This window comes from Vipera ursinii (assembly GCF_947247035.1).
Source record: "Vipera ursinii genome assembly, chromosome: 10".
In the NCBI taxonomy this organism is placed as follows: domain Eukaryota; kingdom Metazoa; phylum Chordata; class Lepidosauria; order Squamata; family Viperidae; genus Vipera; species Vipera ursinii.
In genome coordinates, this window is record NC_139520.1 from 9,951,345 (window position 1) to 9,971,107 (window position 19,763).

Here is a 19,763-nt window from a genome sequence, read left to right on the forward strand (position 1 = left end):
TGATCTTTACAGAGCAGGGGAAAAAATGATAATTGCCTACCAGGATAGTCTTAGTTTGTGATTCAAAGGAGATTTTCCTTCTTTATGCCCATGCAGGAAATGCATATTTATTGATACTTCACGGGCAGTTCTCCAAATATATACTAGGATAGGGCTTTATGTGCACATGGAATTATCAGGGTTCATTCTATCATTGCGCAGTTAATGATTATATTTTTGCCATGAAGGAGAACATTGGCCTAATACAATGGTTTAAGGCTTTGTATCAGTTTATCAGCAGAGAGGGTCTGATTGTATTAACTTCCCCACCTATTATAAAGCATGAGTACAACATTTGCCTGTGGATCAATCTGAACCTTTCATAGGGCTGGGAAGAAAGACAAGCTAAGTGTCACCAAAGAGAAAGCAAGCATTAAATGTTTTCCTTCTGTTTTCTTGACTCCAAATGCATTTTAAATAGCTTGATTTCTCTTCATATTCCCCCATATTACCAAGCCACTAATTTTAACTTGTTTTTTCCTTCTGTTCAACTGTGTCCAATTCTCAGAGACTGCCTGGACAAGTCCCTGATGGCTTGCCATTGCCTCGTTCCTAGAGCTGAGAGAAAGTGACTGGCCCAACCAAGGTCACTTGGGTGGTTTGGTGCCCAAAGTGGAGCTAGAATTCACAGTTTCCTGTTTTCTAGCCTGATGCTTTAACTACCACGTCAAACTGAATTTCAATTTCAATTTAAAATTACCGAAATAGAGTTGGTAATAGGTAGGGGTTAGTCTGGGCTACAAATTGCGTGCTTGTGTTTTAAGAGAAGAAAATGTCCGTAAGAGTCCAGGCTATGCACGTCTGCAACTATTGTAGATGTGGACTACAACACTGTCCACAGAAGTTAACATCCTCCCTTTCTCCAAAACCAACCAACCTCAACCTTGTCAAAGTGGCTTGAAAATTTGCCTCGGGAAGCAACATGGAAAGATGTTTCTGTCTCCTATCACTGTAGATGATAATAAGGCTTTTGATAGGTATTCAACAAGACTCTTACAGGCAGACTGGAGACCACAGGATGGAATGTCATAATACTGGGAAAGTCAGAATGGCACTTCAGTTCAAAACATCAATGACCAACACCTGAATAGCTCAGCTGACTGCAGACAAAAGGAAAAACAAAACAGCACACACTGTACTAGAGCATTTGTTCACTGGTGCACAAAATGGGTTTCCCCAGTTGTCTTCCCTTCTTCTGCCTCATCAACTCTTCCAGCTCTCATCCCCACCTTCTCCGACTACTGTTGGATGAATGGTATACACTCTTTGTTCTCATTGTCCCCCTCGTGGTCTTCTTCCTCTTCGGCAGCTTCGCTGGTCTCTGTGCTATCATTAGCCATCTGGGGATGAGACAGAAGACAAAGGATGCAGGTCGGTCAATATAATTCTCTGGCTAACGTGCAAAGCAATCAGCATAATGGAGAAGGCCCTAAAGGTAGAGGTTTTGTCAAGAATTGCAAAGACAAGATGAAAGGGAATTTTGGGAGTGACCTTTTATCGCCATCATCTCTTGCACACCAGGTTTGCATATATTGTGCCATTTTCAAGGTGTGTTGAGTAAAAGGAGAAATGATGGATCCAAGCAGCGATTTGCAAAGGCATGGCCCACCAACTGGCAGATCTCCAAATGCATTCCAAACTGATGACTCTCGTGGAATTGAAATTTTGCAAACTCTGTGGAACATTTCATGGCATAAACATTATCCTAAAACTTTATGATATCATGCAAATGTCATAAAACCTCTTCTATGGTCAGTTCCTGATGTTTAACCATTAAATGTGGGCTATTTTCAAAATAGTCACTTCTCTGAATATCTCCATTAAAATTAAGAACTTTTCCAGTGAAGGTAGAACATTGGAAGTTCTGCCATTGTTGAAGGCACTGAGGAATCTGGTAATAAAATACCTCTGAAACAATAACCCAATAGGTCACCTAGGGGGCTAATAAAGGGGGAGGTATCTTCAGTATTCACATATTGATCAATGTAGGATTTGAAATCTGCTACTTCTTGTAACTTACCAAAGGAGTAGGCGACTTCTCCACATCCAGAATTAATTTTCCTATATTACCTCTGTCATGGATTCTTTGCATTGCTTCCTTCACCTATAATCAATAGATCTTAAATTTTAATCCTCTTTGTGATGCAAGAGCAAATCAAATCAAAGACAAAATACCCCCTACAATGGGTATTTGAGTACAAGTATGTTTCCTAGGAAATGTGTGTATATATATATATATATATATATATATATATATATATATATATATACACATACATATACATATACACATACATATACATATACATATACATATACATATACATATACATATACATATACATATACATATACATATATATATATATATATATATATATATATATATATATATATATATATATATATATATATATATATATATATATATAATATGCCTGCGTTGACTTTTAAGTGTAAGTCCAAGAAAGACATGGAATTAATTAAACATCACAAGAAAAGAAAATATTGTATCACCAGAATATCACAGCACTAAAAAGGCTGCTGTCTAAAGCCTGTTTCCTAGGAGTACATGTTTGGAGATTTCTTTTGTGTAAATGTGTCTGGCAGAACTAGGAACACAATGCCTTCAGGTTTAGACTAAAACTCTTAGAATCCTTGAGGATTGTTCATGTGTCAGCCCTACAAGGTATAACAGATCAGGAAATTCACTCCGCAGAAAGATTAGACAGAAACCTTTTGGTGAAAGGCTACAGTAACACAATCTTGCAAGTCTGCTTGTGTTTTCACTTCCGTGTGTCTTTTACATCTGGGGATCAGAAAGAATCCGATCTAAGCCTTCTTCTAATACTTTCCCAACTTCCCTGGTCTTGTTCTGTCTCTATTGTTCTAATTCTTTCTAGATGCTTTTTCCAAGGTTATCTCCCCACACCACGCAACTTTAGATAATAGTAATAATAATAATGTAATAAAAGCATCTGGAGAGCACCCCTGATGGATACAATTGAAGTGTCATATGCAATCCCATTTCTATCTCCTTGCGAGGATCATGGCAAGATATTTCACTGAGCATCACTTTGGAAAATAAGATCTCTGGCTTTCCATTCCACGCTATGATTTTATAATTGATGGGGTTTCTTTGCTGTTACATGGAATGCAGCTTAATTCCATGATACATGGATTTTGGTAACAAAATCCTGTAATCACAGTTAAATATTACATTTATACATTAGCTCAATTCAAGGGGATTTTAGGCAGTGTACAGTATATATAATAAAATGCAGTAAATAATACAATGGCAAAACCAGAAAGCACTGCATTAATGCAATAAAATCAGATTATAACATATGTAGCTATAAAAATATAGAAATACTATTTTGGTGGAAGTCACAAGAATATCATCTATATTATTCCATTTGCTGCATAGTCTTATGCATATGGCAGTTGCTATGGGCAACTTTCATCCAGTCTGTAGCTCTGAAGTCCCTCAGATGTACCTGAGCTGAAATCTGTCCAAAATACCCCATAAGGCAACAATGGTGACGTTGTAATTGTTAAGAAAACTACATGAACACATCCTGAAGTTACCAGATTGTAAAGAGGCTATTACAAGGCAAGATGGAATGCTTAATTGTTGTGTCACCATTAGCAATTTCCACACTGTATGTGGGCTACAGCTAGAAAAAAAATTAGTTTCAACTTTCCACCTTAGTAGGGCTAGATTCACACACTGTCCTAAATCATAATATTGCATGTTTAGTAACCATTTATCTATCATTGTATTTCTACCATCTTTTCTCCTTGTAGTTCAGGAGATAAGAAAGTTTCTCTCATTGCATTCCCGTAACTCTCAATGAAAGGTGTTGGGCTGAGAGTACATCACTCAACTTGAAATCAAGTGAGGATTTCAACTTGCATCTGCTTTATCCAAGCTCAATGTTAAAAAGTACAACTAGTCTTGAAATGTGAGCTCCAAGCCATGTAGGTTATCAGTTCCAAATATGGTCTGTTCAATAACAATTAGGGACTGACTTCATGTAAGCCATCATTATGCCAGACATCTATTTAACTTGTGGTGCTCCAGATGCATCCTCTTCACCACCTGTTTTCCTTGTTACCTCCTGGGAGGAGGGGGCTCCGTGCTATCAGAAGCAGAACATCTAGATTCAATCACAGTTTTGTTCCATATAGTATTAACCTTGTGAACTCTAAAGCTTTCTCCTTTCGTTATGGATTCAAGATGGACAGTGAATAATATTTATATGTTACTTATATGTAAGGGTGTAGGTCTATACATATGTTGTATATAGTAAGTTTTAAATGTGTTATGTATGGGTACATTTTGTGAGGAAGCAACTAAATTTCATTTTTAATGTGTGCCATTGTGCCCACAGGGGAAAAATAACAGTAAAGGTTATCTAATCTAATCTAATCTAATCTAATCTAATCTAATGTTACTTCATGGTTCTCAGCACCATTCATATGCCAGCCAGCTCGCATCAATGGCACCCAACCCATTTTCTCCCCTAAAGAACTCAGCCACTTTATTGTTGAGCTGAACATTGTGACTTTCAATGGTTTTCAATCCTTGCTTTAATTTGAAATTCCTCTAAAGATAAAGAATGATTAACAGCTAACTGCTATTTTACAAGCCCTTAAGTCTACAGAGAACAAATGTTTCAATTGCTTCTACACTATCAAGAGAGAAAAAAATAATCATGCTGTCTATGTATCATTTGTTCTTTGAAAATATAGCTGTGCCTCAGGAGCTACTCAAATGCCATATTATAGAAAAAAGAAATTACTTGTGCTTTCTGTGACAATATATGTACTTAATATAGATAAGGGAAAAGAGGAAAGAGGTTGTTAAGGCTTCTATACTGTACACTTTCTAGATGTTTTCACAATACAATGAAAGGATTAATCAAAGGTTATTGAATAAATACAGTTCATTGGATGACACAACATTCCTACCTGTAGTATGTTGGGGTTTGAAAAAGCAAGTCGCAAGAGCCCATGATTATAAAACATGGTTTACAGCTTAGCAGCAAGAATTCAATCACTGTAGTGTATCCATCTTAAACAAATTGTTTGCTGTGCGACAAATCAAGGAACATGAATATCTTAGATTCTTGTTGAAAGGCTATATCCAAACAAAACCAAATCCAGGCAAACTAAACTTTCATGGGAGCAGCAGCTAAGGACAAGGGGGAAAGAAGCCTGAAAGAAATCCAAAACTTCTCCAAGGAAGAAGGTACCTTTCCTTTTAACCTACACAGAACATCAGGTACAAATCCTCTCCTTTAGCAGTGATCCACTAAATTAGCCTTCTGCCTTGTTCAGCTGAGATTCCAGTTCTGACATCTCCTGCTGGCTACCGAAAGTAATCCTGGGCCACTTTCAGCCATGATGTATGACACAAGAGGACCAAGCTAGGTGTGGTTGGTGGTGGAACTGCTATATGAAGATCCCATCCTCATGATCTGGTTCACACATCATGCAAAGTTTGTTTAAATGTAGTTTGTTGTTAGTTCACAGTTGCCTAAAACACGCTTTAAAAACACAATTTATCAGCTTATACAAGCCAAAATTAAATCACATTGTGGTTTAGCATATGAAGACAGCCTCTCTCTTCAACTAAAAGCATTTAAATTTAATCCTAACCACCGGCCACCCCTTCCAAGAACATTAATCTTCTTTGAAGCATTCCATTCAAATTCCTCTCATTTGACGCAGAGGGAAAAAACATACTGATACCTGCTGTTAATAGAAAAAAAATGGGAAAGAAAAGTAATTTTTTTCTTATCCTCCTTCTGGCTGCTTTTGCCGAAACGTAAGCAAAACAAACCCATTCATACATCTCCAAATTCATGTCCACTTCCTGCCTCTAGAGAAATCTGTCATGAGAACTGTAGCCAAATCTAGTAGGAAGCACAAGCCAATCGCAAAAAATGGAATTGTTGCCAAAATTATAGTACATGGAGGGGAAGAAAGCAGCTCTCCATTGTGTTCATGCTCTAGACAACTCACAAAATGTAGCATCTGATCATTAGGATCTGTTCCAGTTCAATATTGGGTATGCTTGCATTTTTGTAACTAAATCAGACTTGACATTCATTTCACAGTTAAGTTCTACTACTGCAAAATTCAGATGAGCTTTTCCTATGCTGGTATTTTCCATACATTATAGGCATCTAATCACCCATGGAAAGGCTGATGTGCACAGTATGAATACTATTATATTCTGTTTGATGGAAATAAGGAGGCAAGCATTTTTCTCTGCCAAATTCCAGAACTTTCCATTACACACAATATTCCATCATTCCTGAGGGACAGCTACATGATAGCCAATTATTTGAATGGGTGGAATAATCTTTCTACTTGGATGATCAGAGTTTAATATAAGAATGGGTATTATTATTTTTTTGCGTTTGAATTCTCTCAGAAAAAAAAATATGTTTTCTTTGTTCCTCATTTTGCCTCACAAGGAATGCTCAAAAGACTATTAACTCATTTTGTGCAAGAGTTTAAGGCTGACCTTTGACTGCAAACTGCTCCAGTTCTCACAGGAGATTAGAACATTCACATAAAGGAATGCATTTGCATTATTAATAATACTAACAGCGATAAAATGTAACCGCCAAGCTAGATAGCGGCACTAGGTCACTTTTGTTAACTCTCAAAAAGCTCGGGAGTAGACCCAGTTGGAAATCTCAGGACTGAATGGTAGGCTCGAAAGATAAAACATCGTCCTGGATTAAGTTAATAACAAATTATACTGTTTCCAGAAATAGTAATGATCAAGTGAGCACGACTTTATTTTACAATTCTTTGAAAAGTATTCAAAGCCTGAAATAAACAGAAGAGCAAAACCATCACTGGATAAATCTGAAAGACAATAGCTGGGTTGCTTCAGCACAGTTGGACATAATCCATGATCCAAGGATCACAGTGCCTGAGTTCTCATAACACGCTGAGCCAAATACAAATAAATAAAGCCAACTAGAAAGCTTTAAACATGTCCTTCAGAAAATACCCCAGTAATGTTGTATTAAAGACTACTTGTAGCACATCCAAATCAGTGGGATATTTTCCGCATCAACAAAGTCAACATTTGGGGTTAAAGGAACATTGCCTACTAATATCTGACGCACAAGCATTTTTCACTTAACTCCTGGCAGAATAAAGTATTTTTTTAAATTATTCCCTAAAGTAGAAAAGTAGAATTTTTGGTCTTTGTAACTTTAGAGAAGGTGAAGAGCTACTGGTACTAAATTTGCTTATGCTGCTCGTGATGAAGTTTGGAAGTCACTTCTTTATGTATTCTGTTTCCTCTTTTTGTATTATATTTTTTATCTTTTTCTTCTTCTTCCTTTTTACCACTATTTAATTTTTCTTTCTTTAAATTTAATTTACATTTTACCATAATTAAAAAAAATTCTTAATAAAATGGTATATGGATGCTTGAAATGGGAGGTTGGTAGAAGATTGGCCAAGTTTCTTGTAAGAATTTTACACATTCCAAGGTGAAAAAGGCTTGTGTGTCCTGAGTTTATTATAGAGACAGTAGTCAAATATTAGTAGGCAATGCTCCTTTAACCCCAAATGCTGACTTTGTTGATGTGGAAGAATATCCCTCTGATTTGGAAGTGCTACAGGTAGCCTTTAATACAACATTACTGGGATATTTTCTGAAGGACATATTTAAAGCTTTCTAGTCCACCCAGGTGAGACAAGAGTTAAAGGAGACATTTTTGGTCTGTTATTCTTCTCCCTGTCTGCTTTACCCCAGTGCTGCTAAGGAACAAGCAACTAAAACATGCCGCTGCAATTTATGACGATCAGGTCTCCATGGTAACAGGTCATGTGGCCTAAAATTACAAGCTTTTAGCATCAGAGTTACTTTGGTAACACCAATGGCGCAGATAGCTCATCCAGATCTTGTCCAAACTGATAAAGCATCTGTCTGGTTTTCTGTTTTGATGCTCAGCCAATTGCTGGCGTTAACACACAGACAGCAAGCATTTATGCTGTGACAAGAACTCCTAAACTGTTCACTGAATATGTGAAAAGCGTAGAATCACAGCCACTGGACTATGTTCCCACAACGTACTTGGGTAGGCTAATGAAAGTTTTAGGAGCCACATGGACTCGACATTTAGATTGGCTAGCTTTAATCTTAGTTCATTGTGGCTCTGTCAAATATGGCAATTGAACTTATTTGATTGTACAATCGGAACCCTTTAGACTGGATTAAAATTGGTAATAAAATCAGTAATGTGTGATGTGTGGACACAGACACCAAGATCTGATTAGTCTCTGTCTAGCTCCACCCAGTCCACTGTGTATAGGATATTAATGGAAACCCAAACTTCCTGTGTGCATACATACACAATTCCAGGATCCTTGTATACAAACAACCAAAAGCAGTAAGATTCTTGAAAAGAAAGGAAGGCAGGGTGAATGAGGATGTTGAATAGAAGGATGTTCAACTCTATTACTTCACTTCTCATGATTCCAAGGGTTATTATCACCACCTACTGTTTTGTTTACATTCAGGCATCTATGTCTACATATTCCTAATAGCTTTTTCTTTATTTCTAAATGGTTTGGGGGAGATTTATTAGCCTGAATGGCTGGATATAAAGAACTGTAAATAAATCAACAGCCAATAATCATCATTACGGTCAACACAAATGAAGGGGGGAAAAGGGTGTAAAAACTTTGAAGTTACCCATACCAATTCAGCAAACCAGATGAAAGGGAAATTAAGAAAAAGGCAAAACATTGAAAAAACAACAACAGTCCAAACATTTCAGTAGCCCAAACAGTCAACCAAAGTTTTGAACTTTTTTCTTCCTTCCTAGCCTTAAATCATTTTACCTGATGAAGTATTTCATAAGATCCCTAGGCAATCCTCGTATCAATTCTTGTGCTATGAACTGAACTCATGTTAACTTACTGTACATAACCAAGGATGTATAAGTGATGTTCTCAAGACCACCAGGCAGATCATACCAGGAAATCAACGGAAGCTAAAACTGCTTTCATCGAGATTACCTATATTAAGAAAACTTTGCAAGCTGGATTGTGCTCTACCTCTTCCATATACTAGATTCAACAATCCAACCCCTCGTAAAGGAATTTCCAGGAAGAGACAGCCAATGATATGTCTCCTACCTTTCAGTAGACCATAAAATTAGCATTGACCATGGTATGGCCAATTTTTGCCTAGCTGATACAAGAGGAAGGCAACAAATATTGTTCAGTAGAACTGCAATTCTCAGATACCTTTCCAATTTTCTCCCTTCCCTTCAAAACTTCAGTTGCTACCACTACAACGAAGATCCCACCACCTGTAATTCTGAATAGCGGGACTTTCAGATTGGCCTTCCACTTTCCTGTTGCATCTAAGAACATGGGAAAGCTGGAACACAATGAGATAATTCTCCCTATACCTGCAAGTGAGAACTTCTAGGTCAACTGCAACACAATGAATTTAAAAACCATAATTGCTTTTTCATGACCAGGATTGTGTGCTCCTTTATAACTGTCACTATTAATATCTTGGCAATGACATTTTATACCAGGGTTAATATCTCAAATATCAACAAGGTTTATATTTGATCTTCTGCATCACAATGCTAAGGGGGAATATATTACATTTAGAGTGGCTGAGAGAGGGGGTTATGGGAAATCAGGTGTAGAATTCAATCATGTAGCCAATAAATATTTGAATTCCAAAATGTTTTGCTCATCCTTCTAAAATATTAACACTCTTGGGTGTGTTTTTTTCACGCAGAGTTAAGCTTTTGGCAGAGAACTGCTGGAGTTTATTCTTATAACTTTTTAAACTACAAAGTAATGAAACAGGCCAAGTCTGCAGTACCAGCTGCCTGGCACAAAAGCCAGTAATAATAGTCATTTAAAAACCAGCACAGAGCAAAATGGTTGGTAGAAGCCATGAAACAGAAAAATGTTATTAGCGTTTTGATAGAATCATTGATGAGATGAATTTTGGAGTCCAGATACTCAAACACATGGTCCAACTGTAAAAAAAAAATCCTAATTCTACTTAGGGCATATTTGAACAAAATGCTACACTACAGATAGAAAAGAATATTTATAGCTCAGGGCTGAACTGTGCAGTCCTTGGTGCTCTTTGTTGTTGGCTGTTTTCTTGCAGACATTTTATTACCAAACTAGGTAACATTATCAGTACTGGAACTCTACAGGGATTGCAGGTTGGCAAATCCACTTCCTGCTTCTTCCTTCTAAGTAGTATAGTCAAGAAACAATGATCTATGGTTTATTTTAAGCTTACTGGGTTTCTGGCTGGCCATGTCTCTCATATGGACAAGTAATCAACATTGGGTGTAAAATGGACATTTTAATAGTACATGTGGGACATATTCTATCCAAGTCTGAACAGAAATAACTTTGGCTTCCATAGGAGACGCCTACACGTCTCCTGGATGTTGCCCTAATAGGTCGTGCCCCAATTCTAATCAAGTAAATAGCTTCTCATGTGGAGCTCAAAAGACATTATAGAAATATCTAGGAAGGAGGAACAACTATATTATAAAAGAGATGGGAAACTTTGGTTCTGTTATTCTGGATATCCAGGTGCCAAATCTTCTGCTTTAATTCAGACAGAGTTTTATCAAATCGCAAAGTATGTAGTAGTGACAAAGTAAGACTGCAATATGCCAAATCATCATTAATTTGCTTTAAAGTGGAAAAGAATCTAACTGGCGAGGTGAGATGAACTAAGCAAGTTTCCAAATAGACTTGCTTTCAGCCAGCATCTAAGACATCAGAGGCTTAATCAGTGCGCAGTGGGAAATGCAGCCTAATTCTAAACATGTTAGGGCATTGGAAGTTGATTAAGGAGCTCCTACTAAGATTTCCAAGAATTGTGATGGGATTATTTCTAAACTTGGAAAATGTCTCATAATATACAACTGAGCATCACAGAGCATCAAACTCCAAAATTCAACTTTAACTAAAGCTGAAGAGAATGTGATTATTACCTGGGACATAATTGTTATCACATTGATGGGCAGATTTAATAATTGCAAAGGATGGTTTGGAGGCTTTTCCAAGAGGGTCTCTGGTTTGAGTAGACCAGCGGGTAGAATGATTCCAGATTCCCTGTTTAACTATTCAAAAAATCAACAGTAACATTTTAAATTGGAGCACCGATTTAAAATACCCTTGCTGATAGATTAAAACCACCAGGGATTTAAAATACCCTTGCTGATAGATTAAAACCACCAGGGATTTCCTATTTCCTATGCTCATATTAAGCAATGAAATTAGATTCCACCTGGGGTACATAATTCCACTGGCAAGAACAATGGAACAATCTGATCATAATGTGTCACATTCTAGGGGAGATTAAAATGTACATACATCGTGATGGTGGTGGAATTGCAGTGACGAGAAACAAAAACCCTTTCTCTAAATCTAATGCTCTCTAAATGTCTCCTAAAGGCTTTTTTAAATTTGAGAGTAAAGACAACTGAAGGCTCTGGAAAGTAATGGGTATATGGATGAGCATTGGGATCCTGGCTTACAACTGTCTCTCCTCAAAGTGTTTTGTTCTTAAATTTAATTAGTAATTAGAATTTGTCTTGAGCTGTGAGTATGTAGAAATATTGTTTCTGCCAGATGGTGTAGATCACGGGTCTTCAAACTTGGCCCTTTTATGACTTGTGGGCTTCAACTCCCAGAATTCCTCAGCCAGGCACACTGGCTGAGGAATTCTGGGAGTTGAAGTCCACAAGTCATAAAAGGGCCAAGTTTGAAGAGCCCCGGTGTAGATGATCCCATCTCTCTCTATTTTCATTTGTTTAGGACTAAAGCTCATTATAGTTAATTTCAAGTAGAGTAAACTATGAGATAACCTCTCTCATTCTTAGTATCTAATTGACAGTTTGTTCCTAACATTCATCTTCAAAGATGAGTTCTTACTGGTTGGTTCCAGGCTTATAAATATTTCCTACTTCAATTTATCAATTCTCTTACCAAAATTTGCCAAGAATAATAATGGTAAATTGATAGCCACACTCAAACCTCAGTTTCCTACTAACGCTGATCGCTTCTGAAGCCAGCTCAACTTGATTACAGGAGCCACTGCTGTGCTGGAAGAAAATAAGAGGGATAGCGCTGATCCCACCATCTAAATTTATTAGTAGACTTTGAACATCCAATCTTTACTTAATAGCGAAACCAGAACCGGAAGACTGTTCGGCAAGGCAAAGCAAATGACAAAGTGGAACGCTAGCACATTAGTCTCCTTGGTCTTTTTTCCATTGAGACATTGATCTGCATGATAAAGGAAAAGTTGTCATGGCAATATCAAGCACGGATGTACAGTACATTTCATTAGTTTACCAGCAAACCTTAGGGGAGAAAATTAACAAAATCAGTCTTCTGTTTCTAACATTTAGTTTGACAATGTGAACTTTACCATAATAAAGCAACCAGCCTATTGAGTTAATATCCACCCATACAGAACTGATACAGATGGATATAGTTATTAGGTTTTATTTCCCATGGATATCTGTGGTATTTGTTCACACAGTCAGTTGTCAGTAAAAAAAAAAAACACCTCATAGCAGAACAGTCATGATATTGTATTAGGCCAGAAATTCGAAACACACCAGGCAGAGAGAACAATCAATAACAAAAGTAGTAGATTCAAAAGTCCCTAAGGGTCTGCAGATCCTTCACTTACAAAACTGGCTTTGAGACAAACTAGAATCTCTCCCATCAGAAAATTTCATGCTTTGCATCTGAGAATCTAAGACAAAACACTTGAGGATATCTTCAACTGGAGATGGCTGATTGAGCCTTGAAGGAGTATAGAGCAGAAGATTTCAAACATCCCTAAGGCTTCAATTGGAGCAAAAACTAACTGGGCCATAGTGTGTTCAGCTCCTAATGATCTGTCCAGGGTCCTGAAAGCTCGTTCTCTTTCAATGATATTTTTCAGCTACTTGAATCTTCACAGAGAATGTTTTGTGTGACTTCTCTGCATTGGCAATTGGAAATTTGGATTGAAAACTGCTTGCAGATTACATCATTTCTTTGCTTAAGCCGAAGAGCCAGCGCTTGTCTGAAGACATTTCCAGGGTCATGTGGCCGGCATGACTAGATGCCAAAGGCGCACGGAACGCTGTTACCTTCCCACCGTAATTGTCCCTTTTTTTCTACTTGCATTTTTACGTGCTTTCGAACTGCTAGGTTGGAAGAAGCTGGGATGAGTAACAGGCGCTCACTCTGTTATGCGGCACTCGGGATTCGACCCGCCAAAGTGCCAACCTTCTGATCGACAAGCTCAGCATCCTAACCCACTGAGCCACTGCGTCCCTATATATATATATATAAAACAACAATCCTTATATTCTTGCTCTGCTTTTCTGAGGTACTATCATAGTGGGTTCAGATTCGAAGTCAGAGGTGGGGGATGACAATGATCAGGCAGTGCCAACTTCAGAAGTGCCAATAGAGCAGACAGCTCCAATGCCACTATTTGGACTGCTGCATGAGCCAGCAAAGTAGGCAGCGCAAAACAGCAGACACAGCTGCCATCTGAAGATAAGGGCATGGAATTACTGCTCCCGTCCAATGCAAGAGTTTGGTGGGCTGTGAAGAGTAGAGCAAAGAGGGTCTGCAAGACCACTCCTGCAGAAGGGGTCTCACCTCACTAAATTAACTACACCAGGGCTGCAGGCACAAGCTTTCCATTGACAACAATCACCTATTAATTCCCATTCTGTCTGCCTTGACTTGTGATCACATAAATACACCGACATTGAACCTGAACTGGCTGACAAATTTGCTACAAGCTTTGACCCTCAGATTCCACCTGATTACTTGCCTGTTTGATTTGGAACCCTTTGAAGTCAAACTTACTGAACTTTGGGAAAGAACTTGTCTATATTGCAAATGATGTCTTAGCAAGCCTCATTTAATAAAGAGAACAAAGCCACCCCTTTGTTTATTTGTGTGATTGATCTGGGACAGAACAGAGACAACAGGAACTCTGTCTTTATAACAGCAGGCAAAATTATCCTATTTTAGTCACTAGAGAGGAAATGGAAGACTCTACTGTCCTGAGCATCTGTGTTTGTTTGTTTGTTTGTACTTCTGCCAAACTTGGAGTTTGATAGATTCTATCCATACAGCTGATGTGTCTTGATGGTTTTATTTTATCTTATTTTATTATTTTATTTTATGTTTTGCTATGTAATCTCTGAGACCTTAGATTCCAATGATGAAATGACAAGAGCACTCTTAATATGGCAACTCAGGAAAAACCTCAGACTGATAATTGAAAAATAAATGCATATCTTAGGGAGGAAAGGAAAGGACAAGGACAATTATAAGGTTTAATGTGTTTTTTAATTTCCCCACCCGATGACAGTGAGTAGGCTTGATGAATGAGCTAGACGATAATCTTGAACAGACTGTATTTATCTACTTCTCAAGCTAATGTCTGAGTGATAGGAGACACTGCTGCCAAATGGTATGAAGTGTTACCAAACAAATGGAAGAATGTTATTTTGTAAGATAGCATGACACCACTTACAAATACAAGCGTAAGAACATCTATGATTCTTTAGGTTTCACTCAATTTCTAATTTCTCAACCTTGTTTTGCCCCATGTCTACTTTTCTTATGTTTTTAAGATCTGCACTAAAACTCATACATTTTCTTGAAGGCTTATTCCAATAGATCTTATTTTAATATGTCTCTCATACTACGGCAGCGGGCCTCGGAGCGCCAGGGGAGTGGGAAAGTCAAGAGGTGTCTCTCTTATTATTAACATCCATCTGTCTGCTAGTCCCCTTTTCTCTTTCTGCTTTTATAATTTCTCATTTTTAAAAAAATATTTAAGTAATGGTTTTAATTAACAATTGTCTTATTCGTTTACTGATTTTATTGCATGGAGCCCAAGGTCACTTTCTGTGAGATGGTCAAGGATATAAATTTGATTAATAAATAAATAAATAAATATTCTCATTATGGGACACAACAAAGCATGGGACACAACAAAGTTTAGATGTCCTTTCTCAAGTCTTTAACTCACCCTCAAGATACTAACCTTTTTTCTACCTAAGTCCTCAGTTCTTTCTTCACTCCACTTTTTCCCCCTTTTTCTTTTTGACCCATTCAGCCTGAGTTCTTTTCTCTGTGAAGTGTTGCCCTTGGCTGGGGCTCTTTTCCTACCTGTTTTCCCCCATGTCTGTCTGATGATCTCCAGGTGTGCTAGACCAATGCATTGTATATATTTATATTTACTTATTTGCGGTCACAGACCAAAGAAAAACATGGGGAAAGTAAAATCATAGACAATTGGACACCAGAAGCCTTGGTTGAAGGGAATTGCAACGTGCTAGACCAATGTTTCCTAACGTGGGCAAATTTCAGATGTTTGTACTAAATCCAAGAATTCTCTAATCATCCTGGCCATTGCTGAGTGATCTGGGAATTGAATTCGATACTTAGGGAAGTTGTTCAGGTTGGAAAACTCTATGCCAGATAAAGGATCCCACCTTTAACCAGCATGGCTGTCTGAAACATTTAGTACAGGGGTGTCAAACTCAATTTCATTGAGGGCCGCATCAGCATTGCGGTTGCCCTCAGGGGGCCGGGTGGGTGTGGCCAGGGTGGGCGTGGCCTACTGGGTGGGCGTGGCTAGAGTGCGTATGGCCTACTGGGTGGGCGTGGCCAGCTCTACATCGTTTGCATCAAGGGTGCCTATGGGGGCCTGGGCAGGAGTGGGACAGATCTGGGGGTCTCTGGCAGAAGGAGGGTCTCTGGGCCAGGGCCAAGGCAGTGGGGGCCGTTCCCTCACTGTTTCCAGGATGGCTTCGCGGGCCGCATGAAACCACTTCGCGGGCCGGATCCGGCCCCCGGGCCTTGTGTTTGACATGTCTGATTTAGTACTTCTTGCCCAACACTCTGTGGGAAGGCTGCCATGTCTACAAGCATTGCCTATAGGCTTTTTGAGAGAATAAGCTACGGAATCCATAGTAAGATACAACTGACAGCAAAGTACACGACTGAAAAGCATTCAAGTGTTTGTTTGTTTTAAAAAATAGGAAATGCCAATGTTTAAACAAGCTACATTGAGTATGCTTATAATTAAGACACTAGAACATAAAACCAGGAAATGGGATCCTTCCTTTTTCATTTCTATGCAATGAGTTACATTTTAAAAATACAAACTTATAAAATCCCAGTGCTCCCGTGTTGATATTTGAAGTATGCAGATGGAATGTCTGTAACATATTTTAATAATGCATTGTTTATAAAAAAAACAAACCAAAAGAAATATATTGGAGAAGGAAAAAAGATAAGACCTTACCTCTTCCAGTGCCCACAGTGAATCAACCACTGGTTTGATCTTCTTCTCGTTGTAAAGTTTTATGAGATTGTCCATTACTTTAGTGACAAGGCTACTTCGGCCCTGTTTGAAAAGCAGGTTCAACAGAGAAAATCCAGCCATGACTTTGTTTTCTTCGTAGAGTTTGATAGGATTTACTTTCTCTACTTGCCACCACTAAGGGCACACAAATTGTGTCAAGATTAGAACCAATGTATTCCAGGTGCATATTATACTGGAGACACATGATGTACCTCATAATCACTCACTCGCGCACTCACACATGCACTCAGTGTACAGAAGAAAGGAGACCAGAGGAGCTGAAGTATGAACTTCAAAGCTTCAGCATACTGGAGGATCTAAAAAAACACACAACCATGAAACAAAGGTAAATCCAGGTCAACCACTAAGATATAGGCACTTCAGTCTTAGCCTTTTGCTCCTAAGGCCTTCTAGCTTACTCTTTCAACTTTCACATAAAAAAGGAGAAACTCTTCCTTCTCAAATCTAGGTTAGAAGAAAACTGGATGGGTTCACACATTGCAATAAGCCAGAGTTAAATATAATGAAGAAGACACCATGGCTTGGTTGATATATGACCCCAGATCATACATAACAGTTTAAAAACCACAATGGCTGAATCTGCAATGACACACTAAGCCAAAGTGAAAAACTAGAATGGATTAGCCAGTGTGAACCTAGTAAGGATGTTCAGAGATCATTCATTCATTCATTCATTCATTTTGTGACAATGTACTTTGATTCACTTTTTGATTTTTTTTTTAGCCAATGAAAGCAAAGCCATTGTAGGATGAACATTTTTGGCTTTACTTTAGCCCACCAACCCTTTCAAAGCTCCCAGAATGGATGGCCTAATTTTTCAAGATTTTCTTTTTACATTTTTCGAATTGGTTGCGAGATTAAAAGCAAATTGCTTCCCTGCCCTGGCAGATCTTGATTTCCTCCACTTTTGAAATGCAGCTCCCACTGTGCCACAAAAGGTAGAAGAGGTAGCAGCTGTACACTTCTGCATTAATACAATATTTGAATTCAGCCCTTATGCCCAGCCATTAAAAAAAGGCTGTGGATCACCGAGATTTGTGAATTAAGTACATATGGTTATTCAACATATCAATATTAAGATACCCAAGGGTTCATTGTGAAATACAAAACCAAGTCAGAGTTTGCTGTGTTAATTTCGATTTGGGAACTGATCACCTACTCGGATCTGTGAAGCAATTCTGTGCATCGGTGGTATGGGCTTGTGACTCAACCCTTGGACCGTTCTAAATTACCTTGTCTCAAATTTCCACCTGTATCTAATCTGGGTTCTATAACAGTGGATTTCAACAATCAACCAGTAGCTTTTTGATTCATATCTAGAATCTGGAAATGGATTTAAGCAACACCTCTTTGCCATTTCTTTATGGGTAAAAATAAGAAACTAATAAACTTAATGGAACATTCATACCTCTGCTGTGGATAATGCCTAGTTTGGATCTGAATCTGCAAAAGATGAGTCATGCTGTTAAAGGGAGAGAGGGGAGGAAACAGCAGAGAAAAGACGAGAGAGATGTGGAGCCGGGCACATACAAATAAGCTCTAACAAAGACAGAAAGGCCTTATACTCACTGATTTTGCAAAGCTGAAGAAACTTTTGGTTTCCCCAGTAACCATGTTTGAGGAGCCTAGAAAACAGTGACAAGAATGAAGAGAGGGGGAAGCAAAAGGAGAAAACGTGAGCGCAGAGGTAGATTTATATGTCACAAGGATAAAGCAGGAGAATATTGATAGCCTGTGTCAAAATCATAGAACAACATCTCCATTCTCATTGAAAAAGGCTGTCTTGTCTACTGTTGGGGCTTAATTCTACTCACATGTTGTGCTCTTAATGATGCCATCAGAAGGAGAAAACTCCCAACTATCTTTCACCAAATAACCTTCTGCTACTCTCAGTGCCGTAGAACGAACGCCTAACCCTCATGTGCTCCTTACCTAGTGGCAGTGTTGGAGCTTTTCAGCATCTTCTGGCAAACAGTGTGCATTACTGTATTTTCATCCTCTTTTTGGCGAGTCATGTTACTGGCAGGGTGCTATCTCAAGGACATAGGAGCCCCGGAAAATTATGTTTTCCTAGACTCCATGTCCCTGGGATGTCCTTCTGCAGTATTCTAGGTACAACACAACGAAGGAAAATTAGATAGAGTCTAACAGATCTTATGGTATCTGCTCTGTCCCTCACGAGTTTCCGAGAATGCTTAGAAAGAGACATCTGATGAGAAAAGACCTTTTCGCGATGAGTTTGATTACACATGATGTAAATTTGTAATGCTTTGGTTTGAATAAGAAATTGGAGTACCTTTTTCAAAGGTAAGAACATGTTGGAGGACATGTATTTTGAATCCCAAAATTCTAGCCTTAAAAGTATCTTATCACACAGGTTTGCTTCTTTAGGATTATCTTGATATGGGATTCAACTTGTGTGAAGATAATATACAGGGTTGGTGGGTTGGGGTAGAAGATTCCTAATCCACATGTGCATTTCCATTAAAAAATTAATTTAGCACAAGCTTGTGAAAATGTGCCTGGCAGTTTGCATTTATTCAAGAGAAAACAAATTGAGAGCAAGAGAGAAATGGAAACATTTCAAAAATGAGTGAACATCACCAATTGGACGGTTGACATAGAACCTATGTATGTATTATATACACAGTATATTGATACACAGTATATGAGAGACTGTGGAGTGGCTGGGAAAATAATGGAAGGGAAAATAGATTAACGGTCAAGAAATAGAAAGTGAGTCCATTGGTAGCTTATCACATAAACGGCATCTCAACCCAGGTGAGGAGAAGCCTTTCAAAGTATTCAAAGAGAGCCCATCTTAATTAATTCACTTTAAGTGAAGGTGGAAAAATTCTTCTGCAGTTTCCAAGATTCTTGGATTATTTACCCCAGACTTGAATTAAAGGGGCCTTACTGAAATCTTTGCAGTTTGTTTCCTTGATCTTGCCCAGCTATATGTGGCTTGACAGTATCTATTAAAGAATTATATTTTTTTCTGTTTCTTGCTGTTAGGGTTGTTTTCATGATTTGCATTTAGTGCTTTTTTTTAAATTAACATGGCTGTGAGAACCCAAATTTCATTAATGCAAAAAGGGGCATTTAAAATATTATTGAGCACTTTGACATCGAAAGGTCAACAACACTTGGCTTGGCAGCCTCTGTCACCTGTGAAATCACAGAGCAATGAATGGCAGTAATAATTCTTTACTGAAATTATTCAGAAGAGAGAAAGAATCATATAAGAGTGGGCCTCTGTCAT

At 38.2% G+C, this 19,763-nt stretch overlaps 1 protein-coding gene across 1 annotated transcript in view; it reads right to left on the reverse strand.

The window, feature by feature from the left end:
* Nucleotides 1-1,188: 1,188 nt before the first annotated feature.
* Nucleotides 1,189-19,763, reverse strand: part of VAT1L (vesicle amine transport 1 like) — a gene marked incomplete at its 5' end in the record, with an annotated part of 41,904 nt that continues 23,329 nt past the window's right edge. Inside the window, 4 exons of the mRNA XM_083370336.1 lie at nucleotides 1,189-1,379; nucleotides 2,060-2,143; nucleotides 16,421-16,615; nucleotides 18,071-18,126. Of these exons, the coding sequence (XP_083226462.1) occupies nucleotides 1,278-1,379; nucleotides 2,060-2,143; nucleotides 16,421-16,615; nucleotides 18,071-18,126 (437 nt within the window). The 3' untranslated portion in view covers nucleotides 1,189-1,277. The remainder of the gene's footprint in view (nucleotides 1,380-2,059; nucleotides 2,144-16,420; nucleotides 16,616-18,070; nucleotides 18,127-19,763) is intronic.